General features: G+C 42.2%; 1 protein-coding gene across 1 annotated transcript in view; it reads right to left on the bottom strand.

Annotated features, from left to right (window-relative positions):
• Positions 1 to 24,795, bottom strand: part of ptdss2 (phosphatidylserine synthase 2) — a 36,746-nt gene extending 11,951 nt beyond the window's left edge. Inside the window, exons 1-11 of the mRNA XM_050072160.1 lie at positions 24,562 to 24,795; positions 23,634 to 23,982; positions 17,139 to 17,240; positions 12,479 to 12,561; positions 9,815 to 9,882; positions 8,128 to 8,262; positions 7,047 to 7,097; positions 4,485 to 4,598; positions 2,142 to 2,260; positions 1,715 to 1,829; positions 1,058 to 1,203 (exon numbers count right to left, since the gene is read on the bottom strand). Coding sequence (XP_049928117.1) covers positions 1,058 to 1,203; positions 1,715 to 1,829; positions 2,142 to 2,260; positions 4,485 to 4,598; positions 7,047 to 7,097; positions 8,128 to 8,262; positions 9,815 to 9,882; positions 12,479 to 12,561; positions 17,139 to 17,240; positions 23,634 to 23,860 — 1,160 coding nt within the window. The 5' untranslated portion in view covers positions 23,861 to 23,982; positions 24,562 to 24,795. The remainder of the gene's footprint in view (positions 1 to 1,057; positions 1,204 to 1,714; positions 1,830 to 2,141; positions 2,261 to 4,484; positions 4,599 to 7,046; positions 7,098 to 8,127; positions 8,263 to 9,814; positions 9,883 to 12,478; positions 12,562 to 17,138; positions 17,241 to 23,633; positions 23,983 to 24,561) is intronic.
• Between the last annotated feature and the right edge of the window lie 1,153 nt (positions 24,796 to 25,948).

The following is a 25,948-nucleotide window of genomic DNA, read 5'->3' as shown; positions in this document are numbered from 1 at the left end:
ACGTCGCCCTGTGTTAGTTGCATTTGAAGACACTACACAGACTACATCCGACGGCCAAGTGGCACGTACGTTCTGCGCCTGCGTGAGAGAGAGCGGAATGACAGAGTGATACATCCTGACAGCCGAGGTGTTACCTACCTGTGTAGCCGAGTACCGCAGCACCTCCACGGACTATTACATCCAGACGGTCCCGGTGTTTCCTCCGCAGGCTCCACTTCACTCAGCTGCCCGACAAACCCGCTGCTTCTTCCCACTTTAACCTGAATAACAAACCAGGGCTCGGTGCTCCGGTTGGATCCAAACAGAGAGCCGGGGCTAGCTCAGAGACTAGCGGAGGCTAACTGGCTGTGCTTCCCTCCAGTCATGCTGCGGCTAACACTCCGCTAGCCGTTCCCAGCTAGCTCCAGTTTGTTATTCAGGTTAAAGTGGGAGAGGCAGCGGATCTGTCAGGCAGCTGAGTGAAGTGGAGCCTGAGGAGGAAGCACCGGTTAGCCCTGGTTTCACTACAGGCAGATTCAATCGCTACAGGGGCGAGGAAATAAAACCTAAACAGCCAATCAGAGTGATCTCTCTCACCGACTAGCTCCGCCGCCGATTCAACGTGCTCAATTGGCCGAAAAGCCGCCGACGCCAAAGGGCCGGCGGTGCGGGACACACCACAAAAACTACGCTGACAGACGCTCACCCACGGCCCGACTTTGGTCGACGGCTGACCGTTGGCTTGGTGTGTCAGGGCCTTAAGAATGTCAGGGTAAGCCATTTAGAGTAAAGCAGAGTAAGGTGGGCCATTCCTGCATTTAGTAGGATTAGCTGAGAATCCTGCCTACACTGAGGAGTTTCGATCTGCAGTGGAAAATGAAATGGACAAAACCAGTCGGGACCAAACTGAGCTGAGGTGAGTCGAGCCAAACCATACAGTGAAAATGCGGCATCAGTTATAGATCAGTATTCCAGACACGGTATGATCTACCTAACTCTACTTGTACATGTGGTCAACCTATGAACCCATTCAACCTCTGCACTTCCCATCAGTCAACTTTATGTAGCTGCTACTCACGGGTCATCCATGAAGTCGTAGATTTCCCTCATGGCTACACCTCCCACGTTGACAAAGAAGACCAGGCGGAGCAGCACCAGGTAGTGTTCAGGAGGCATCCACAACACAAACTTCAGGTAGAAGGTGTTCAGCTCCGCCAGGAGAAACTAAGACGGTACAAGATAGGATAACACAGGTCTTAATGTAGGTGCAATGAGAATATCATAATACATTTGTAGGCGGTTAATCATCATGTTTTGATATATTAATAAATCTGAATAATATTAAAGTGAGAAAATAACTGTTACTGACATAGGTTCATTAACTTATTACTTTTCTAAATAAGTTTTAGTTCAAAAAAGAAAAAAAAGCAGAATCTATGAAGCTAAAGAGCTTCAGAAAGTACACAGTGATGTTTTTAAGCCTATACTGTATACCTTACATAAGTCTATTACATAACCAACAATCAAAAACGTAATCACATTACAATGATGACAAATGTAGAAAAACATTTAGGTTAACAAGGTTAAGAAGCTTAAGTAGCATGGACTGACTCTTGGTCATGTACAGTATGTTGAGGATGTCTTTCATGACCATACATGTTCACTATCTTCACTGTATTGTCATCTCCTATTATTTCACATTTTTCATATAAATAAAAAACAGGTTATTTCTCACCATAAAGATGATGCCTAACACAGCAAGCCAGCGACGAAGGTTTGAAGCAGGCTTCCACTCGAACTTCACCCAACTGTACGGTGTGAACTGGAATGCTATCCGCTTTATCTTCCCCCTGAGAGAGGACACGGCAGAGACACAGTTGGAAATAAATAAAGGTACATTTCTAACACAGCAATGTTGGTGCATGTGTAATTAAAGGGGGCAATACCAGCCCATTAATGCACACTATTTTTTTCATAATAATAATTGTGGAGAAGTTACAGAAATATACTTTTAAAATCAGTATAATTTGTTTAAATGCCATGGTTTGATTCTATAAGAGCAGGGCTTTGATCGTGGGTCAATCACACTTTTGAATATACCATATCTTGCTTTAGAAAGGCAGCTGTTGTCAATGATTAGTGCAGCAGGTATGAAGTCGTACTTGTATGTAGGAATGTTCCACAGGCCCTGCCACTGGTAGGGCTTCATTGACAACCAGGCCAGGGTCTTCATGCCACAATAGATCCCCAGACCGTTACACACCAACACATCCATGATCCACTAGAGAAAGATAAGCAAAACAATTTTATCAAAGAATAAAGAAAAAATACACAGTGATATTCCTACACAACTGTGATCCACCTACACAAGATAGACCTTTTCTTAGGACTTTGTGGGCGCGTACAGATCTCCCTGACTCTAGCTTTGTTGCAACCTAGGAAGGAAAACTCACACTTGACGAAACATTTGTCGGACAGAATGAAATGAGAACATCAGTGTGTGTGCCAGGCCTTGTTTTTAATGTAAATCCTTTCTCTTCAGAATTGTGTCTCCCTCTTAAAATTACACATACAGTAGATATTCAGTCTCTATTATGTATAAACTTGTACTGTTATTCATATTTACTTTAAAAAAGCAGTTGTTTGTGCAATAACTTCAGTAACTGCCCTTACGTCCTATTGATGCAATCTACTTAATATGTTTTTATAGTCAACAATATCTGTCTGTTTACATTCTATTATGTTGCTCTATTACTTCCTAATGGTGCTTATATGACTTTCCCTGCTATCACTTGTGTTGCTTAGACCACCTTGTTTCCCGGGGGCATGACATGAAGTTCTTATCATACAAACAAATAACAACTTAATTGCTACCATAAAGCTTAATAGCAAGGAGGGAGCAAGCACAAGGATATTGAAAAATCACAATGCCTCCTCAACTGTTGATGCAAGACAACGCTCCACGCTGGGTGTGGTTACATGATGGCTTCTCATTCGGAATGAAATAAATCTGAATGAAATCATTCGGAATTAAAGTTTTTCCAGGTAGTTTACATGGGAAATATTCATCCCGAATGAGGGTTTACATGGGAGATCAGTTATTAGCCTTTATTTGGGTCTGTGCAAGGTTTGGGGCAGGGAAGGTTTCTGATTGGATAGGGGACGGGGCGGATGTTACGTGTTTACGTTTACCGGAAGAAAACACTGTAGTCCTCGTTCCGGATAACAAGATGCTTGACGACGCCGTTCTTAGTGCCTTTTTCGTTTGTTTTGCTGATATTCTTGAAGCAGCAGTACAAACACAACCTTGTTCTGCTAATGCTTCGTCTGTTGAGGAGGAGAAGGGAGGTAGAAGGTCGAAGGAGGGAGATAGAAGACCGTGCTGTGGCGAATGGAAACCGGTGAGTGCAACGAGTCCGACTCCTCTATCTCAGCCCGTTGCTGCATACCAGTCATCGCGCCAGAAGGGCAAGGAAACGAGCATGCGCAGAAAGAGCAGAATGAACTTAAAGAAGAATGAGTGTATACAAGTGCGAGAAATTCTTTCATTCGGAATTAGAAACGGAATATTCCAGACCCTTACATCGGAATGAATTTTCAAGCACATTTTCATTTTCATTCCGAATTAGGTGTTTACAAGATCACTTTTAATTAGGGATGGGTCACGATTTTCGAATAGTCATTTTATTTTTGAAAAATCGATTTTTCTTATTTCCCCCCCTTTATTTGACATGCAATTCAGCTCCTAACCGCACGAGGGCAGTCTAGGGGGGGGATTATTCGAAAAATTGTCGAATACTTGCCACGATTTTCGAATAGTGTTTTTGCTTGTGTTGCCCATCCCTACTTATAATAGGAATGAACTTTCATTCCTATTAAAAGGGAATTAAACTGTCCATGTAAACCCACTCATTGTGCTTTCACCAGTCACTGCAGAGCAGCAGCTCAGACGTACAGTGACCTTTGCAAACTTGAGTAAATTCAGCACATGGTGAGAAGTTTACCTATCTGTCCTGCTGAATGGCTCGTGAGAAAACAAGACTGAGTTGCAGACTTATTGGAAAAATGTCCAACTGCAGCCCAGCCCTATGAGGTCTGCAACTGTTCAGCAATATAATTCTTCACGATAATTCGACTTATCAAGGTCAGCAATTATTATATAATCATTATATTAGTGGTATAAAACGGTCTTAAAATGACAATAGCATCATTTATCACAATTATTTCTGGGACAACAAATCATCCACCTAAAGTAGGTGGCCTATGCAGTCATGTTTTTTCTGTTGTTGATGTTTATGTATACAGTTATCCTACATTTTGAATAAGTCTGTACACAGCTGCAGGTCAAGTCTCTTCTCACGGTGACTCACAAGAATCTCCATCTTATGTGGACACATTCGAACAAACACACCTGCAGTCATACCGATGTTTGTTCATTGCAGTATATTCATATTAACACCTGTTGATTCTTCGGTAAGCAAAGGAGAAGTAATATTTGTACGTACATGGTCCCACCAGCACTCGGAGAAGTTAGGTAACTGGTGCTCCAGGCTGTATTCCAGGAACTCAAACATGACACTGATTATCATACACATCCACCAGTCCCGAATCATCAGAGTCTGAGGAAGAGAAGAGAGCAAAGGGGGACGGTGAGTAGGAGGAGGTAAGTGACGTGGAGTGGGAGGGGGTCAGCAAGATACCACAGAAAGAAAGGAAACATTCGTCATTGCTGCAAATGCAACAGAGCACACCGGTGCTGTCGGTCTGTTTCATAAAACAGCAAGCTGGTTGTCAGTCTGTTACAGAAAAGACTGGTCGAGTTTACAGGACAGATTTTTTAACATGGTGATCAGCCAATAAATTACAGGTTATATCCTGATATATTAATAACATATGAGTTGGTGTTAAATGATTCAGGTGCTTGCATCTTAGTGGGTCAGATATTTGCAGTCCCCCTCCAGACACATTTTAGATTATGCACTTGTACTATTACTTTGTTTAGGATGTTCTTCCACATAGTAGATCTTCTCCTTCTCCCTCAATGAGAAATTCTGGATCTGGCCTCTGCCTCACCCACCTTCACTGCTTGCAGAGAGTTTGCTCATTAAGATGGCCAACATTAGCGTTAGAGTAAACATCTGAGAGATTCAGCTACACATGTTTGACCCCAGTCAGACCCAGACTCACATGAGGAGTCTGTTGTGCACCAAACTCAGCGACTAGCAGACATATCAGAATGGTGAGTGTAGTTAGCATCTTTTATTTATGTTGTTTGTGAGCTTGTTAGCTTGTTAGCTTGTAGGCTAACTGGCAGCAGCTGACCAAACATTAATGGTTGTGAAACATACAATTATATCTGCTATGATGTTACAGGGCATTCACATTGGTTCGGTTTACATCCAAAAACTGCACAGTCTATCACGTTTGCTGTCAAAACTTTCACTATGCTAATGCTAACTCTGCTCTCTGTACTGACTGTCTGCTTGGCGCTGGAGAGTTTGGGTTTCTCTGCTAGTGTTGTGTCAAAGTCTGTTCCACTGTCGTCATGTGTTTCCCATAGAAAGGTGCGGACACACCAAACCAACATCAAATAACTAGCGGCGACGAAAGCCAACTGTTGCGTCGTCTACGTCGCCTCACGTCGCCCTGTGTCAGTTGCATTTGAACAGACTACACAGACTACATCCGACGGCCAAGTAGCACGTACGTTCTGCGCCTGCGTGAGAGAGCGTGGAGCGCGAGAGCGGTACATCCTGACAGCCGAGAGGTTTCCTATCTGTGCAGCCGAGCACCGCAGCACCTCCACGGACTATTACATCCAGACGGTCCCGGTGTTTTCTCCACAGGCTCCACTTCACTCAGCTGTAAGATAAACCCGCTGCTTCTTCCCACTTTAACCTGAATAACAAACCAGGGCTCTGTGCTCCGGTTGGATCCAAACGGAGAGCCGGGGCTAGCTCAGAGACTAGTAGAGGCAGAGATATTGGATAAAGCGAGATACCCCACTCAGCTCACTTCCTGATTCAGTGACGTCAGCGCCACGCCCCCGTAGGAGACTTGCAGCGGGGTTGAGGGAGAACAGACTCTGATTGGAGGGAGAGCTAACCACGCCCACTTAGGAGACAGGAAGAGTAACCGTTTTCTTAATATTGGATAAGCCTACGGTGGGGTATCTCCTTTATCCAATATCTCTGGTGGAGGCTAACTGGCTGTGCTTCCCTCCGGTCATGCTGCGTCTAACGCTCCGCTAGCCGCTCCCAGCTAGCTCCAGTTTGTTATTCAGGTTAAAGTGGGAAGAAGCAGCAGGTCTGTCGGGCAGCTGAGTGAAGTGGAGCCCGCGGAGGAAGCACCAGTTAGCTCCGGGCAGATTCAGGCAGATTCACTCGCTACAGGGGCGAGGAAATAAAACCTGAACAGCCAATCAGAGTGATCTCTCTCACCGACAAGCTCTGCCGCCGATTCAACATGCTCAATTGGCCGAAAAGCTGCAGACACCGACGCCAAAGTGCCGATGGTGTGGGACACACAGCAAAAACTAGGCTGACAGATGCTCACCGACGGCCCGACTTTGGTCGACAGCCGACCGTCGGCTTGGTGTGTCAGGGCCTTAAGGCAGCAATTGGCTTTTGAATTTGTGACGTAACTAATGCAGCTTGCTCTGTGTACATTTGAATCTTAGATTTTAAGGAAAAGACACAGACAGCACCTTCTTCAGTAGAAGAATATGAAAACACCTGTGTAAGTTTGCACAGATACAAGTCAGTATAGTCAAGGTCAGACATCTTAGAGGATATAAACAGAAGAAACACATGTTTTGAGTGGAGTGGGGCTTTAAATGCATGTTATTTGTTATCACTGACAAAGACATTGTTTTCATTCCCATAGTAACAAGACTGACTGCTGCAAATCTTTTCTATGTCCCATGCTCAAGTCCTTTCATGACACAGCCATTGAAAACCATTTTGTTTAGAGTGGCAGTTTAAAAGCCGCCAGTTGTTCTTTAAACGACTAATTCAATTAGCACACACAGGTGTATAGTGTCCGGTAACAGCACACTGCATACGTACCTTGATATACCATCCCAGGAAGTGAGCTGGAACAAAGCCATCCATCTTGTCCTGCAGAGACAAACCAATGTGTTACTTTCAACAAGTCATGAGAAGCTTTTTTTTCACTAAGCATTTTCCACTACTTTCTGACATTTAATGGGCTGAACAATTCATTGGTGCATTAGTTGCAGCCCTACGCTTAACTTCTACTCTCTATGTTTTAATAAAGTCCCACAAATAGTTCACATTGGTACCAACCAGAAATGAGAACAGTGAGTACTGGGTCACTGAACAGGACAAAACTTGGCTGGGCATCATAACGCACAGAAATAAAATACGTCCAAAAGCAGTTCTCCGCTGTTTTATTTTTTTCACACACCACAGTTCAACCACATAGCATTTATATTCAAATCTTTCTGCCTCGCACATTTTAGTTTTTGCTATTTTACATACAATTCCAAAATGGTCTCCAAGTCTGTTTTGTTTTTTCTAGATATGTGGTCGTAACTTGACATTTTTAAAGGTTATTCACAAAGGCTGGCTGTAATTTAGGAAAGGATGTGGTGAGCTTGACCCACTCCCTGAGACTGAATTCAGGCCAACAGTGGAGATGGGGTCTGGGTCATCGTGGCAGCAGCAGCAGCAGCAGCAGACTGCCTCCCCGGGGGGGAAGAAGGCCTGATTCTACTGACGGGCTATAATCTGCACCAGACGCAAGCCTCTGGGGCCACTAACTGTGAGTGTGTGCGTTTGTGTATGAGAGAAAGCAAAGGAGAAAGAGACAGGAGGGAGAATGAGTGTGTGAATGTATGAGAGAAAGAAACAGACTCGTTCTCACTATTTAAGAATTGGGTCATTTCCTTATTAGTAGTAATTGAGGGCAAAGAGTACCACAATATAAATAACAGCACCAAGTCAGAAATTTCACTTCTTCGAAGGAGGCTTGTTATGTGCCAGAAGTTTTCAGTTTAACACTCTGAGCATGAACGGTACTGCATATTCAAAATATGTTTAAAACAATAAAATGCCACGTCCACAAAGACACATGTTCATGAGTCACCTTTTATCACTGATAAAAACAGGTGATAAATAGTCTTACCCAGATGTTGTGGAAGGGGTCGCTGACATTGCCTGGGTCATAAATGAGGCAGTTTCCTCCATAGTCGCGCTCAGGGAGCGGCACCCCGAGTTTGGGGTCAATGTACTTCATGAACTGTCGTCCATCATGCACCGTCTGGATAACATGGGTTTAGAGGAAAAGTACAGAAACTATTAGCGCTTGTTCTCTCTGAAAAGGAGCTTCTCTTGTGACATCAAGCCACACTGAGGCTGAATGGTGAATGTTGCAATGTGACTTTTCACCTATGACTGTTACATAAAGGAATATGGAAATGTTTCCAAGTAAACAGATGCCGTTGTTAATCATACTGTCAGGAGTTCAAAACAACCTTCATAACAATTTCTACCAAAAAAGCAAAAATGATTCTAGCTGTTTCCATGCAGCACTACAAAGAACACTACAGAAGAACAAGTTTCCTTTTTTGCTTCTATGAATTGTGGAATTAATGAAGGATTTCACCAATCTACAATTTAATATTTCCTTGCTCGAGAAAAAAAAGTAGATGGCTTAAGTATTAAAACTTCTTTAACAGTATTTAAGCCTGATTACGATTCAGTTTGCCAGCTGTAAAGTATTGCTGTTTGAAAGGGTCTGGCTCGGTGACATTTTAATCAAACTGGGAGAGCACAAAGAGGCTTCCAGGATTCCAGATGTGGGAGGATCGCAGCAGAAAAAGTGGCAAAGATTGGAACAGATAATCTTATATTTTGGCCAGTGTTAAGCCCTGGTTTTAAGATGTCTTAATGTACTCCACTACATGTTTTTTCAGAGTGTAGTTACTTTGCTTTGGTTTGTGAACACAAATCTACAATTTAAACCGACCAAATGTTAGTCGCCAAGATTTCGCAAAAAAAAAAAAAAAAAAAAACACACATAAAAAACATGTAAAACTCTATTAGGAGCTGCGCCTCGTCAAAATAAATCAAAACCTACATGACTGGACCATGTGGGGATTTAATTTTAAAGGACAGACACAGGAAGTGGCCACGCTCAGCACTCAGACAGGAGTCTTGTAATTCCCAGGGCTGGTACCTGCGGTTATTCCACAGGCTAGTTAATAACATGTCGGGCAGGAAATCCAAAGTGTGGGATCATTTTGAGAAGGTGAAGGACGAACCCAAGGTGATATGTAAACTCATCTTCATTGGTCGACTACAAACATGACGTATCATCTGAAACATGGAAGTAGCTACATGCCCATTAGCCCACAGCGTCATTAACAGGCGGCTCGCTCAGTGTGTGACGTGCACTTGGAGATAAAATATAGGCCTATATTAATGAAGGTTCATTAGTATGGTTTTGTATTTCTCTGTAATGTAGCACAGTGTTAACAATGTTACTGATACTATTCTTTCTCACACCTTCAACACAAACCATTGTGTTGCCCCGCCCAAAATATATGATTTAATAGTTGAATTAATAGCATAAGCATGCGGGCATCTAGTCGACTAATGGCCCTAAATGACGACTATAGGGCGACCAGGAAAATTCTTAGTCAGGCGCAGCCCTAATGTGAATGTCCACAAAATTCAGTTTTGCCAGAGAAGCACTTCTGCTGTACATACTTTATATGTGTATGTACAGCATATGGTTATCCCTTCTGCAATGAATGTTTTAATGTGAGTGTTTCAGTCTATCAGTGCATCAGCATCATCAGCACACCAACCTGGAACAGGATGAAGATGAGAAACAGTTCGTAGACAACGGTGACACAAAGCCAGAACCGCCAGTAAGCTTCAGAGAAGGAGAGAAAGTGATGGTGAGAGTTGTAGTTACTTTCAAAGAAAAACAAAAATACAACATGTTGGGTGGCATCTGGGAATTAAAACAACTTCAGTTTAGTTCCTCTGATGTTTAAAGGGGGCAGGTTAAAGACTGTGATTGCGAACAGAATCTAAGTGATGCTTTATTTTGTATTGAGTATCATTATATCTCTCTCAGTCACACAGACCTCGCTGACAATCATAACTATGAATTTACAATGTTATATCCTGATATCTCCTTTGTTTCTGCCCTGATTTTGACACGTACCCTTTTCACTAATGCTCTTGATATCCACACCAACACGCAATGTACAAACTGATAATGTGTCTTTTCATGAAAGACATCTTCCCTGAACACATGACTGGACACAATGAGCTGGTCCGGATGCGAGTATTAGTGCAAAATCAAATCACGATGGTAAGATGTGGTGACTTTAATCATCTAGAATTTCACAACACATCAATCATAGTGCTTTTCTATTACCAGGGACACAGCAAAAGTCAGTAGAAATTGAGTACTACAGTCAAAAGGGTTGCCACAGATAATCTGGCCTCTGTTTAAGTTGTGTTTCATTGATAGATTTTTTTAAGTCACATGAAAGGACAAAAAATGGATGTGGCAGAAGTTGAACACTTTCACAGCAGCACCTTGTAATATATGAGTCACAAAAGGATTAACTTCAACGGTCACTGTTATAGTTATTCCTCGTGAACTGATGTGTGTATGCTCAGTGTGCTGCGACACTCCCAGCCGGTGATCCAGTGGGAGTTGCAGGTTGTAAATCCTAAAGTCCCCCTGGATCTTTTCCCAGGATACAAACCTGTGGAGTTTAAAAAAAAACTACAACAAGGTGAACAACAACTGAACCCACTTGGCTGGCTCAACAAGTCAGGGAGTGTGACGCAGCCACTCAACAACAAATGAACCCTTGTCTTTCAATCCACAAAAGGAGGGGGCAAGAAGGCACGAGTAATGCAATAACAGCAGCCCAAATTCTTGTCTGGCCACTTCACGCCTCCGCCAACAACCGCCAACATTCAATGTGCATCCCCAACTGACCTCCACACCCTGTTACCTTCCCTCCTTCCTTCCTTCCCCTCTGGAGTTAGTGAGAAACATGTTGTGTAAGGGAGAAGATGAGTGTCCTGCATAAATGACCTGGTTCGAAGCCTAAATAGCAAACTACTTCTACGAACTGCACTGTTAAAATAGACGCATCCCTTTAGAGTGTGCAGCAGATTTTTAAAAAGAGGTGCAGTGCCACAGTTAATACACTCAGCGACACCAAAAAAGGTTCAACATACGATATATCTTCGCCCCCACCACTGGTGAAAACTGTTAATACAAAGCTGACGCACTCGTCAAAAACAACAGCAGTAACCTGAGTAATGAAAACACACAACAGGATGCAGACTCATATCAACTTTTAACAGAGAGATCTAAATGCCACATTGCTTATGCTGCATTCAGGGACCATACAGTTAGACTTGTGGCCCCTTTTCCAAGATGTCCAACTAGCTGAAAGCTCTTTAATCTAAGCCCCACTGTTGCTGTCCTAACCTACAGTTTGAATACTGGTACATCAAAGCAGAAGTGGAAACAAACACCTGCATCAGAGGTGTCCGGTTACACTCTTCAGTTACTAGATACCTGCCAGCCAAACGCAATCAAGAATGCAATGTGGCCATGGTATAATGCCATGTAGGCTAATGCCAGCTATCTTTACCGGTGGGTGTCAAGTTACTGCATTAATGTAAATTTGCCTCAGTGGTGGGTCATGAATAAATGAAAATGGTCGCAGTCTTGCTGAGATAAAACCATAAGGGGCACAAATGTCCCTTTTTCTGCATCTAAACAGCAGCTCACTGATCTGTGGGAGACGTTTATGTGTTAAGCTGAGCCAAAAATGCCCCATTAAAGGGCGTGCATTAATACCATGTTTAAAATATTGACTGAGCATTATTGTAACATCTACCCAGTGTGGACTTGTTTGTTGGTGTTCTCAATGGGATTTACTTGGACCTAACCCATGCCAGAAAAACACCCCACCCCCTTCATTTACCCAGATGCCTCCTTTACTTTGACAATTAAATTTAGCAAGCCATTGTGTGTATCGATTCCCAGCACTCAGAGCTTCTTTGTTTCATATTAGAGGCCAACATGAGATTCTCAAATGTTGCTATTGATTGAATTAGTGGAAACTGCTCTCAGGTACTCTTACCTCTCTGCACAGGGACGCAATGGAGACATAATAAATTAATAATGCGCCATCAAAAAAATCAGACTCAACACCTGGGCTTCTCCTGATAACAGCGCGCTATATTAACAGAGCAAAGTTCCTGTCAATTACTGTAATGGCAGATATACAGTGCTCTTTAATGCTCATGAGGTTGTTCATACTCTACTCTTAAAAGTTATTCTCTACCAGGGCAAAACATGACATATCCTGGTTATGCTTCAGGGAGGTACCCACTCATATTATTTGAAATATAACCTACTCTTTAACATAACAGGAGACAGATGGCGTGAAGAAGATGAAATACAGCCACAAGTATGCCACTCTTACCTGGATGCGGTCTGGTAAAGGGTCCATCTTTGGCTTGTGTCACTCCAAAACAGAGGAACACCAGGATGCTGGCCACAATCCCCCTACAGTTAGGACCACAAGTAGAAACAGAGAAAAATGCAATTTAAATTTCTGATATACTATAAATGAATCTGGAAGCTGATATATGTGTTGCGGCCTCAAGCCTTGTGGCTATTACTCCAGTAGCAAAGTGGAACTGAACATATTTACGCTGACAGTGAAAGCGGAGATGTTTGATTTGATCACCTACTCCGGCAGATAGAGGTAGTCTGTGTGAATGTGGAAGTTATTCAGTCTCAAAACACTAGCTTTAAATTGGTAACACTGAATTTGGGAAAAAAAATAACATCAGCGTTCTACAGTTTGAATGTCAATCAATCAATCAATTTTATTTATAAAGCCCAATATCACAAATCACAATTTGCCTCACAGGGCTTTACAGCATACAACATCCCTCTGTCCTGTGAATGTGAATGTGAAAGTGTTGTCTGTGTACTGGAGTATCTTATTAACACGGCAGAAATTATGTGCTAGTTTAACATCTGAATCATTAAACTCCATGATGCCATGCCTTCAGATGAAACTTGCACTGTATAAGTGGTAGTGTTGCACGGTATACTGGTACCAATGGTAGACCGCGGTACTAAAACTCTACGGTACATATGATACCATAATGTTGGAGTACCGTAGTACTACGGTACCTCATGGCACCACTACTGTGGGATAAGTTCAAAGTCCAATCACAAGAGGCTGAGTGTACATGCGCTGTCCAATAACAGCGCGTGCTGTCCACCTGGCACTCAATATGCTGCTGCAGTGGTTTGTTTTCCAGAGACATTTCAGGTATGAACTGAGCTATTGAGTATCTTTAAGCAGTTAAAGTTATTATTCATTTCTTTTTATTTGTAGGCAGTGATTTGTTTTCCACAGAGCTCTACGGTGCGAGCATTTTACTCGCATTTGCGACTAAAAATAGTTAGTTTTGTGCAAGCAAAAGAAATCATTCAGGAGCACGCTGTGTGAGTACAGATTTCAACCAGCAGCAGAAACTAAAGGCAAATCCTGCCGGTTGTGGGTTGAACGGGGGTCACAGACAGGAATATGGAGGAGGCTCCACCTGTCAAATACGGTGGCCATAGTGCTCCGCAGCGGCTTACCGGCGTCAGAGAAGCCCGGCTCCAGGTCCAATAATTTCCTCTTCTTGGCATCATGACTGTCCAGTAGTACCTGAACAGCCGAGCCGTGGCGGCACACAGGTATGTGGCGTGTCAGAGGAGAAACGAGCCGTTCACATTTCTCTCTTTGTGGCAGGTAACGGTCCACAAACCTCACCGCACTTTAGGGACTGTTCTTTACTTATGAAGGGACTGTTCTTTACTTGTCAGGGGAGGAGGGTGGCTGGTTGATTTTTATTTTATTTATTTATTTTATTTTGATCCCCCCTATGTTAATCACTTATTGATGCTGTTTTTGAAGTATGAATAAGTCAATAAGTAATTTATTCCATTGAAATATCATTGATGTATTATAGAAAAGTGATTTATCTTTTTATAAATGACAAAAGGCACATCTGCCTCATTTTTGCTAATACTAATAAGTGGAAATTCAGCCATGACACGCTTGTTGGCAAGCTACTCAGAATGTGAATGCAAAACATGAGGATTCAATAATAACAGAGATTTAAGAGGCTTGTGGCTTCAAGGTTTCGTGTTTTTTTTTTCCCTCCAAAGTGTCCGTTTGATGTTGGAGCAGCTGATAACAGCGCAGCCCTGAAATGACGGTCAGCTGTCTGTTCAAAGTGAGCTAAATTTAGTTGAAAAGTTTAAGTTTCGCACATTAGAGCGTTTATTTTAAGGGAATTGTCTGAATGTGTTTTCAACATATAGCCAGAGCTACAAAATCTGCTGAACAGATTTCTTGGCATAAGTGCTGAAAAAGAGAAATACATTACAGCAGGTTTAGAAGAGAGGTGCCAATGGAAGATTTTCTACAACCCAGATTCATACTTCTATATTTTTAGTGGTCTGAAAATAAATTCAAGCTGTTCATAAAATCTGTGATGTCAGTGGCCTAACATAGGAAGGGACAGGAAGGGGAAAGTAATGCGGCATAATTTGATTTGGTGACCTGTTTCAGCTGACCATGGACAGTTACTCCCTTTCACAACTCCTCAAGAGATGAGGCCAATCTGAACCTGCTGCTATCAGGTTGTGTTGCCTTTAATCGCTGCTGTGTTGAGATCTGAAAACCCTAAGACGTGGCGACTCCACTGCTCTGAGCCTACAAATGAACAGAGGAGGCTTAGCTATACACACAATGAGATTTCAGCTTGTGTGCGCCAACGAGGGTGGGAGCATGAGTGTGTGTGATACGGTGATTGACTGTGTGTAGGCAGGAAAGTGAGTGTATGTGATTACGAGTATATGTCAAAGTGAGGGTAAATGTGTGTGAACTAGTGTTAGAGGATGAACATATCCTGCTGTGCATGAATGAGCACATGAGTGAGATTCAGTCTGAGTATGGGAACTCCTCTGCTAAGAAGAAGCTCTAGGGTCTTAATCCTGACGAGCCAGACTGCGCTGACTGCAGCAAATCCTGTTAAGAACATCACACAATCCCTCACACGCAGCAACATACACATAAACACAACCTCACTCTCTCTGTCACAGACACACACATCATTTATGCAGCTTTCTTGTGCTTAGCCTGCCTTGCACTATTTAAATGAAATGACTAAGACATGCAGCCACTATTGCTGAAAAGCAAATTGAAGGATATTTTTGAGTGGGCTTTTATAAGGTCAGTGCATTACATACATTAGATGGCGGTTGGTACGCCCCCAGTTTGGAGAAGCAGGCAAGAGTACTGACACGGAAGCTGACCCATGTATTATTGAGGAGGGGTCAGCAACAAAATGCATTTTAGCCACCTAAAAAATTCCCACCTGAAAAGATTAATGTCCACTAAAGTGTACGCTACATTACGTGAGATTACTTTGACAGCTTTACCTTGTCATCCGACAGCAATATCCAAAAAGGAACAGAAGCCATGATACTGCTCACTTCAAAGTCAGACTCCATTGACAAAAACAGTTATCAAAGCTCACTGAGCACAGGAGCTGCTGGTCTACTGCTGCCTCGATCAGTAAGTTTGTTTGTACTGTGTGACTTTGGTGTTAGAAAGGGTTAGTGCAGATTCTCCTAAATTACACAATAACACAAACTAACTGATCGGGGCAGCGGTATACCGGCAGCTCCCATGTTCAATGAGCTAAAACATTTTTCTCAATTGAGTCTGGTGGGTTTGATGAAAGGATAGAAATTGCCGTCCTCCATGAGGTAAAGCGGTGAAAATATTCTCTATATAGCATATACTTGAACACACATTTATTTTTTAGGTCCTAAAATACATTTTGCTGCCGACCCTGTCCTGTATCAAAGCTCAGGCGGCCGTCATCAGACTAATGTGCATCAGATATCGACTCCTGACCAAGATGATGAAGACAAGTCAGCCCATGCGAACAAATCCAGGTCAGTTCTAAAATTTTTCTTTTTTTTTTTTTAAGATATTTTTTGCCTTTAATTGATAAGAAAGTCAAGTGTGCAGGAGGGAGAGAGAGGGGGAATGACATGCAGGGAAGGGCCACAGGCTGGAGTCGAACCCAGACCGCTGCGGCAACAGCCTTGTACATCGGGCACCTGCTCTATCCACTAAGCCGCATTAGGCTTCAACTTTGAAGAATACTGACACATAAATTTGAGTCTGGAAACCTACTGGAGAGTTGAGGGAACAGAGAGAACCAGTAAGTTTAAAATAAAAGAGGAACCATCTAATTTAAAACAACCCTCATCTTTAGAATAAGAGCTTTCTTCACCATACCTACGCTGTTTTCTGGAGGCATAGACTACTCAGTATGGTCGCTACTAAGCCTGTCACTTTTTGGTATGACTGGGCACTAGAAAATGTGATGAACTGAGTTTGATATTTTCTCTGTGTTGAAAGAGTAAAGCACAACAGCCACTCTTCAAAACTTAATCTAATCACATGGTATCTGACATTCAGACTCTTCCTTAATATGGTCATTGACATCATTTTTCAGTGAAAAGCTCCACATGGCATTGACAGAGGGCCAGCTGGGTTCAAGGTGAACGCCACTGAAGAAGGGAGTGATTCAATTTGAAGTTTGCACCTCACCCATGCTGCTGTGGCTGTGTGGGTTCATGCCAAATGGTGTTAAAGGTGAGATTAAAACTGTGGTGCTCATTGGCTTGTTCTGTTTATGTGACTTATTCATCGGGCTTTAAATGACAGTGTGACATGACCCGCAAAAGATTGACAAACACACACAGTGTGTCCCACACAGAAGCAAATTATTTGAAATCAGACTAACAGAACACAACATAAAGACAAAGTAATGGTGGACGTCTGGTTAAAAGGGGGCAGAGGTACAAATCAAAATATAAAATCAGTTAGAATAAACCTCAAATCAGTACTGATGCTGACTACAACAATTGTTTCGAACTTCAGTCCAGTCAAAAGGCCTCAGTGGATTAAGTGGATATTCTTTGGGCAGCCTGCTGGTTCCTGCAGTGTTTTGGCTTTGAGGACTCTGAGGAAGTGACGCGCGTAGTCTACTGACCTCTTAGTATTGTAGGCCGTGTCCTGGGGGGTCTCTTCCAACAGTGTGACGTAGACCAGAGCACAGGTCAGGATAAACAGCACTGTCACAGTATGGGCTCGCCTGCAGAGAGAGGGGGAGAGAGTGAATGGAGAGAGGGATATTAATAACATTAGTCAAGAGGAAAATTCAATAAAAGCCACCGGAGGAAAGAAAAAAAAAGCTGACAATATCTCAGGTCACCAAAGGAGAACGTTAAGCAATATAACTGCAGTGTGATTTGAGCTGTGAACACATTGGTGATCACTTAACAAAGTGTCTTAACAAAGCATTTAGACATCCTGGGTGTGGGCCAAAATATCTTTGTCTCCAATAATCAGTGTGAACATAGGAAGGGAGTGGAGACGAGATAAAACAGGTGAGTTCAAACAGATTTCTGTTGAGAAACTGGGTTACGTCAGCTGAACATAATTACAAAAGGGTGTGCAAAACAAAAAATACACAATGAGGTACACATTTTATGAGCCAGTCCAACATTTTATCTCACTTCAGTGGAGGCATAGAAGTCAAAAACAGCTTTTGTGTCAATTTTCTGGTGACATGCCTGACTGTGGAGACCTCAGCAGGGAGCATCCAGTTTGTTAGATTTATAGCATTTGCATACCGTGGTCGACAAGTTGAACTTCATTCCCCATATAGGGAGCAAACCTCGGCCTTTGTCGTCAAACAGTTACAGGCTACAGAGTTTCAGATATACATTCATGCTATCTGTGGGATTCATCTTAACTCAGGGGGCAAAGGTTTTTTTTTTGTCCACTTACTGATATGAGCCACGGCAACACAAAATGGATTACCCCAGGAATTCTTAATTATAAAGAGGAAAGGATTAAGCCCTTGAATGATCTTTGGAAAAATGACAAGGACATAACTGCATGATAATCTATATGAGAATGGCTGGAGCAATGGCAAAGCCAGGTCAAGGTTTAAAACTAAACTTATCAGATTGATCAGAAGGCCACTGGAATCAGCCAACATTTACTGTAATCCACGTTGTCCCGAGGCAATACCTGAGGTCAGTATCAGGCCAGTCAAAGCATTTTTAAACGCTTGACCTATTGCCTATTCTGTGTTTGTTTGCTGATGGTACCCCAGCTGTTGAAAATACTCCATGGGGCTCAGTTAAAAACACTGACACCAAACAGCATTGTGAGCGTGTGACCTGCAAGTGAACTGTGACGCTCACTGTGAAGGGAATAAACAGCGGCCAGCAGCCAGTGTCAATTAACCTAATGATGTGACAATGTGTGCAACAATGAGTATTGTGAGCAGTGTCGCTTCAGGTAAAGACAATTACAAATTCAGCAATTTCACTTGCATTTCAGCAACATGTTGCACAACCCCTCTAAACCACTGCTAAACTTCAGTGTCCTTTACTACTATTTAGCACCTCGAGTACCAAACATCACTCAAAAGCCCTTTTACACAGAGATTGCACTATAGGGCTGCTACGAAGTCCCTTCTTTATGCTGCCTTCGCATATTTACACAGAACCAAAGCCAGCATGCTGGCACTGTGCAATTAAATGAGGCATGAAGGGCATGATATGTAACACAACAGTGTCAGCTTCTAGCATGACATATAACATAAACGTCAGCAGTGGTTTACTGTCCCTGTTATATGCCAGTTGATCTCTTCCTCTGCACCAAGGGTAAGGAACTCCCAGACCTTATTGTTTTACGAATTTGCAGATATTTTTGGCCACTGTGCCTCCTCTTTGAGTTAGCTGCTAACTGCTATAAGCTGCTTTTTAAATCTCTCTGGGGTGGGCAGCACATGAAACACATCAAAAGGTCACACCTGTCTTGTCCACTGTCCCTTTCAGCTGGCTGTCCCTTTTACACTGGCGTTGTTTCAGTGCTGTTACTACCTTAAAAGGCAAGACAACTCTGTACCTGCATTCCACAATTGTAATGATTGACAATGAGGTGACATAACGCTGCCTTAATGAGGCAGTGTAAAAGGGCTAAAGCTAGTGGCTGTTGCTAACTAAAGAGAACGTCTAGCAAGATAAGATAAGAGCCCAAATGATGACTGCTTTTATAAAAGCAGGTTAAGCACTAATATTTGAAAGTTAAGAAAAATCTACTGAGGCTATAAAGTTGTTTTCTAAGATGTAAAAACCGCAATTCTTCGATTCTAAATTGAAAACTGATTGCAATGAAAAGCAGGATTTGAGATTCTCCTTGTATTTTTCGCTACACTCCACCTACTTAAGCACATCTGAAGAAAAAAAAAAGACTTCAGTATTCAAATACTCAAGTTCTTAATTTGGACATCAGTATTCAATCACCATATAGCGCAATCGCCACTCAACCTCCCACATGTGAACAACCACCACTCCACCTGGCCTGGTCTTGGCAAGCTGCTGGAAACATCGATAAGTCCAAATGTCCAGTGCTCTGATGAAATTCAAATAGTCCGAAAGCTCAACAATAAAGTGAAACACTGCATAGATGTCAGTGTGCGGAAATCTTTTTCTACCTGTTTAAAAAGGGTAAAATTGTATTTCATTGTAGACCTGTGTGCAGAGCCTCCCTACTTTGCTATCACCGTCTCTGTTTATCAGAGGACTACTGCTGCAGGAGTGTGAGCATGACATTCTTACATTTTACAGTAGCAAACTAAACCTGACAGTGCTCTCTTGTAGACAAAATATGCAATGATTGCAATGGCTTCTAAATTACCCGAAAAACATCTCTCTGTCCCGCAATTTATTGTTACTTTTCAATTAACATACCGGTATATAATGCCAATATCAATATGGTCACCAAAGCAGAGCTGAAGCATTGTGAATATTGGACTTGCATTCATCAGGTGGTTGAGCCTGGTAATATTTGGGGGCTATGTCTCTCAGCTTGTTTAGGTGTTGTTCTGTCTCACAGCTTTTATACAATCAACACAGCAAGTGTAGTTTGTTTCTCTCCGCTCATTACACGAGTAAAGCCATGCATAAACACAAAACCATGTCCCTGAGCATGCTAAGTGACATTTGCCTCTCCAGAGATTTGATAATACAGTCACGGAGTTGTTTCAGAGTGGATACGCTTTCCATGTTTACTGTCATTAAGGAAAATGTCAGCTGGTGCAACAGTGTGGCTCTTAATGTGTTTTTAATACTTTTGGGACAGCAATCGAGGTCAACGGCACAGAGGCATTTGCTGTATCAGACTGTAGCTACACAGATAATGGTCTCTTCTCCAGACTTGAAAAAAAAAAAAACAACACAACAAAACTTGTCTTAGTATTTAAGAATGAATAATATAGCAATATTTTTAAAAAGCTAATTTTGTATTGAGATCCCTGCTGTCATCCGTCGAGCTAGAGAACGTCACCCCCTCTGCCAGCCCTTCGGCTCAGAGTCTGAGTCACGGAGTCGGTATGCCAGGTGTCATTAGCATTTTCTCCCTGTTCCACCTCCTTATCCAACCTGTTTGGCAGGAGACACAAGGGAGGGCCTGGCTTCTCTCTTGCTTAACAACCACAGAACCACAACACCACCGGGAGTGAAAAGACACAGCGGAAATACCGGCCCGGTGTAACTGAGAGGCGGCCTAACCTTAGAGCAACATTTCCCAATAAGACTAAGTTTGAACATTCACATAAAACAAGCTACGGGTTGAAGTGAGTCAAATGACCAATCAGAGCATACGCACAAATAGTCTGATGTTGTCCTGCAGGGTTGAAATAAGCTTGACAAATAGCTTGTGACTTACTGAGCTAAAAAAATGTGACTTAATTTAATGCAACAAGCTTCGGTTTCACAGCAGCCTCTCGTTTCCAAGACCTCAGTGCCTTATAAATCCCAGGTTCACCAGCCTCCTGACACTTAACATTAAATCCTCATATGAGTTCAATATTCTTGAGTGTTGTTAATAACCTAAGTCTTAAATACATTCAAAAATGACACTTTTCCCAAGACACTGTCAGCAGTCAAAAGGCACAAAGCGTTCTCAGAAGCCTCTGAAATGTGTGGGCAGCAATGCTATTTAGGGAAAAATCAAAAGTGGTGTGCAAGCACAAAATTTTGTTTCATCAGGCTGACTTCTATATAAGGGTCTATCCAAGCTATTCCTCTTTTCTCAGAAAAAAAACACACTTCCCCCGACATTCAATCTGTGCTAATAAGGCAGGTTGCATGCCACATGGTTACCCTCCTTAACTACCAGAGGAAGCTGTCAGAATCCACAAACAATTCTTTGGTGTAACACTCGGGAGTCAGTGTCTCAAATCCCAGCCTATGTCAGGTTTCATCTTAAATGTTTTCTTTCACCTGCCTGGTCGGGCAAGTTGGTCAGAAACCTACTTGCCCAAAGTCAATTTTTACTTGCTCCTAAACATTTTTAATTTGTGGTTATCAAATAACAACGAACGCAAGAGACAGTGAGATGTTGTTGGCGCTCAAGCAAGGTTATTTGGAAACTGGATGCGCCTTTAAAAAATGACCCCATTTTATCCACCTTTGCCCTCAAACTTGCAGTAAACTGTGTAATACATAGTTGGGAGTTTCACCCACATCCTCTTCTGTTACCCAACTATTTCTAAGACAACAGAAATGCTCACTTGCACTTCAGCTCAAAAACGTTGTCTTTAACTCCTGCAATGACGGCTCACTCCTTAGCCACTTCCAACATCATCTCCAAAGAAAATTGATGTGTTTCATTCTTTTTTACCACTTACCCAATCAGGCAAGTGAGCTGCAAGATTTTCTAGCCCAATAAGGTTTTCTACTTGCCCTGGACAATCGGACAATCCTTATTGTTGAGCTCCATTATAAGGATTCCTACAAAACAACCACCTTTATCACAATCACTTCCTCTGTTTCGTCTGCTTAACACACAGTTTCTTCACATTTAACCACAGTCTGCTCCTAGAAATTGTCCATCATGGGTGAATTTGAGGTAGTGGTTGGCCTTATTTCAGTTCTGAAAAGTATTAACTGCTGAATGTACATTTTTAACGGCTTATGACAGGAAGGAGGAAATCAGGTGCTGCACGTTTGCTATGAAATGTGTTTTGCCGCTTTTAAATAAATGCAGTATTAGCCAATAAACATCCAGGATGCCGTGTGATTCAACATGATCACAGGGTTCCAAGTTGACCACAAGGTAAACAGCCACATTCTTCATTATCAGCTCTTGATTATATCGCACTGGGAGTGTCGTCCAACCACTGTAAGGCCAAATTCCTAACAAGCATTCATATACATATATCACAAGTAGGACTAACCACAAATGGTTATTTTATGACTAAAACTGAGATGACCTCAGCCAAGATCATAATGTTTTGCAGTTTAATACAGCAAACCTATAGTAACCCCTGCCGTCATGAGGGTCACGATGTTCAGAATAAGCTGAACAGTTTTATAGAAGTGTTGATTCAACTTTATGCTCATTTTTGAGTCTGCAGTTTGCTGTGCTTTCCAATCACACTGCATAAACCAAGCTGTGTGTCTAGTATTTAGTGCACCCTAATTGATATACATGGGGAGGCCATACATTAGAAACCCCTTTACATACTGCAGGATGATGATCCACTTTAATAACCTGAACAGACAAAGTACCTTAGCATCTAAGTTCCTGTTAATGCTTTCAGTATCAGAATAACAGGAAACCTGGATGTCAAGGCCGTAACACAGTAATGAGACATTCTCATTAAGGCTTCTCTTTGGGAGGACCAGTCTCCTGTGCTGTCAAAGGTATTGCATAGCTTAACAGATTCTTAGTGCCCCTTAGAGATGATGCACACATACACAGACTCAGACTCCATATTCCTGTAGCGACAGGTTGAAGAGCCATGGTAGCTATACAATAAATAAGACTGCAAAGCAGAATGTCACTTTTCCAGACTAGCCTTGAGCCCACACACTGCAACACCTGCACCCTGCACATGTCACCATGCTTTGAGTATGTGTGTGTGTCAGTGGGTGCATGCAGAACTCACTCCTCCAGTTTACTGCATGGACAGTATATCTGTCTCGACTTCAAATCTGCCGTGGATCTCTTTCTGCTGAAGGTGCAGGCTGGGGTATTGGCTATTGGCTTGTCAACAACAAGCTCTGCGCTTGGATGTGCAATGTAAGCAACTATAACAGCCTGGCAAACACTAGCAGAACACCTTCATAACTGACACCTTGTGGACCTTGGTGATTCATTTGCATGTTAATAATTTACCCATAACACATTTTAGCTTGACCTCAGACTTGGCACTTCAATTGCATTGTATTCAAATATTTAGGACAAGGTCACAGTATTTGTGGTGATTAATGGAGGTCACTCCGGACCTGTCTTTCAGTTCACCTTGAAAGCTATAAAACCCTGCTGTCTAGTCTTTTACTGCAGGAACTGTGAATTTGAAGTATGTGCTTGCAGTCACTGATCAAATCGACACCATCACCTCAGATGCTGCAGCGCTCAGTATTTGACATTTGAAGTGTTGACATTGCCTTAAAGCACTCACCAGAAAAAGGTGTTGGTCCCGTCGTCATAGACTTCACACTCGGTGTTTTTCCGGTGCATGCTCTCCCTTGAAGTCTGCTTCATTACATTAGATTTCATATGTGTGCTCTGATCCGGACAGCCCGGTTCGACCGTGCCGTTCTTGATCTGATCGGCGGCGGATGTGGCGCACTTGCTGGTGGCGTTGATCGTGGCCACGCCGCTTCTCTTCGACTCGGGCTTGGTCATGGCTCTTACCCACCGCCCGCTCTCGGTTTTTTAAACGGATCCGGTGCGGTGTGGTTTATCCCTGGGCTCTGCTCCGGTGTACTGTCATCCGCGTCAGCCCCACCCAAGTGACTGTCAGCATCCTGGGGTGGTCGGAGGAAATGAACGTTACTAAGACGATAGATAGGGAGGAGAGAATAACCTGAAAATCACGTCCTGCAGACAGTTTAGGCAGTTGGCTCCTGAACACCGCCCAGCACGGCACAGTACAGTAACGTTATGTAGATGCATTCAAGATGTTAGGTAGCTCTGACTCCTTCTGTCTGTGACATTGCCTCCTTAAACCAACGCATTCCCTCAAAAATGAGCAAAGCAACACTGTCAGGTATCAACAATGGCGACAACTTATACACAACCAACGTATGGGCATTTAATTAGCTTTCACGTGCTGACAAATCACAGTGACGTTAACGATAGATGCGCCGCGATGAGTGCGATATAATACAGTTTGGCTAGCTGCGTTAGCTAATACATGTAGCAGGCTATTTTTGACTATTTGACCTTGCTAACCAGGCTTAGTTAACAGACAAGCCTGTTAACAATTAACCCGCGTAAAACCACCATTACTCGAAGCAGCGTTTAACCATTTATGCGTTAAATATTGTCTCGACGTTAGCTAGCCGTGAGCGTGTTTACGTTACATTTAAGCTAACGTTACTCACCAGTTCAGTTTATGAGATTACTGACTGAAGTCCGGATGAGTTCACGAGCTGCTAACGCTACATCGGTACGGACGCTTAAAATCCGTTTCGTAAGTAAAAAGAAAAACAATTCAGCGGGTGAATGTGTGTCACGCCGCCCTCAGGCTGCCTCTACTGTGGCAGCAAACACACAAACCGCTCTAAACCACAGACTGTGCAGGCTACACTCCAGTTCCAGACACACATGGGCACGCACTGTATTTGGTGGCAAGCTAACAGCAGCAACAATTCCATATCCGGTCTACACTCTTCACAATAAAAGACGCTCGTGTAATCTAACATTAAATTGTTTTATTTTACAATCAATATTTAAATCGGAAGTCTCACTTGTTTTACTTTACTTATTTTTTACGTTGGCAGCCTGACCTATCTGGCGGGTTTAGCTGAGGATCATCCGCTATTAATGTACGCTTTGTTTTGAACAGTTGTTTTAATGTTAAAGTTTTTGATTCCCACAGTTATAATGTGTTACATACCAGTAACTGTACCATACCGCGCCGTTGAATGAGCTAAACTGTGAAAACATGTTATCAAAAACACTCAAACATGTTGGGTAAATGTGTGTCGTCACTTCCGCTTAGCCTACGTCTCAGAAATGTTCAAAAATAAAATAAAATTTCAATAGAATTAAATGAAATAAGTAAAATGATATAAATAAAATAAAATAATAATATAAAATGCGATTTAAATATTTTTTTTAAAAACTAATTAAAATCCAATAATTATATTTCTATAGTATAGTCAAATGTGAGTCAAAACGGAGCATAAACGCCAGTCAGTTTTTCACAACTTGGCAACCCATTAGTTAGTAACATACAATGTTGGAGAGTTACATTTACTCAAGTATTTTACTTACAATTTTGAGGTACTTGTACTTTACTTTTGTATTTCCAGTTTTCTGCTACTTTACATCTCTACTCCACTGCAGTTTGGGGGCAAATTTTGTACTCCAGTACATTTATTTTACAGCTTTAGTTACAAGTTACTTTCAGCATTGGAAGTTTTTGTTTTTTTTGTCCACCTGCCACAGTTGCTGGTGGATTCCAAAATGTACCAGCCACTGAATAGATTACCATTGTTTTTTGGCTGTTGAGTAAAGCAAATCTAGCAGCCATTTGCATACTTTACCAGCATTTGGCTGGTGGCAGATTTGTGTTGTTAATGCAAAATATAAATCAACTAATAAGTTATGATATACTATTATGGCATATGGTACACAGCAGCATATAAATTAAGTTTAACTTCACCTTAACAAGCTGCAAAATTTAGATAATTAACGCATATATTCATTAATAATCATAATCAAATATATGTTATTGTGAGACTGGCCATTCTGTAAAGCAGTGGT

The sequence above is a fragment of the Epinephelus moara genome, chromosome 20, assembly GCF_006386435.1.
Source record: "Epinephelus moara isolate mb chromosome 20, YSFRI_EMoa_1.0, whole genome shotgun sequence".
Lineage (NCBI taxonomy): Eukaryota > Metazoa > Chordata > Actinopteri > Perciformes > Serranidae > Epinephelus > Epinephelus moara.
Note: the sequence above shows the minus strand (reverse complement) of the source record. Positions and strands in the feature narration are given on the sequence as shown.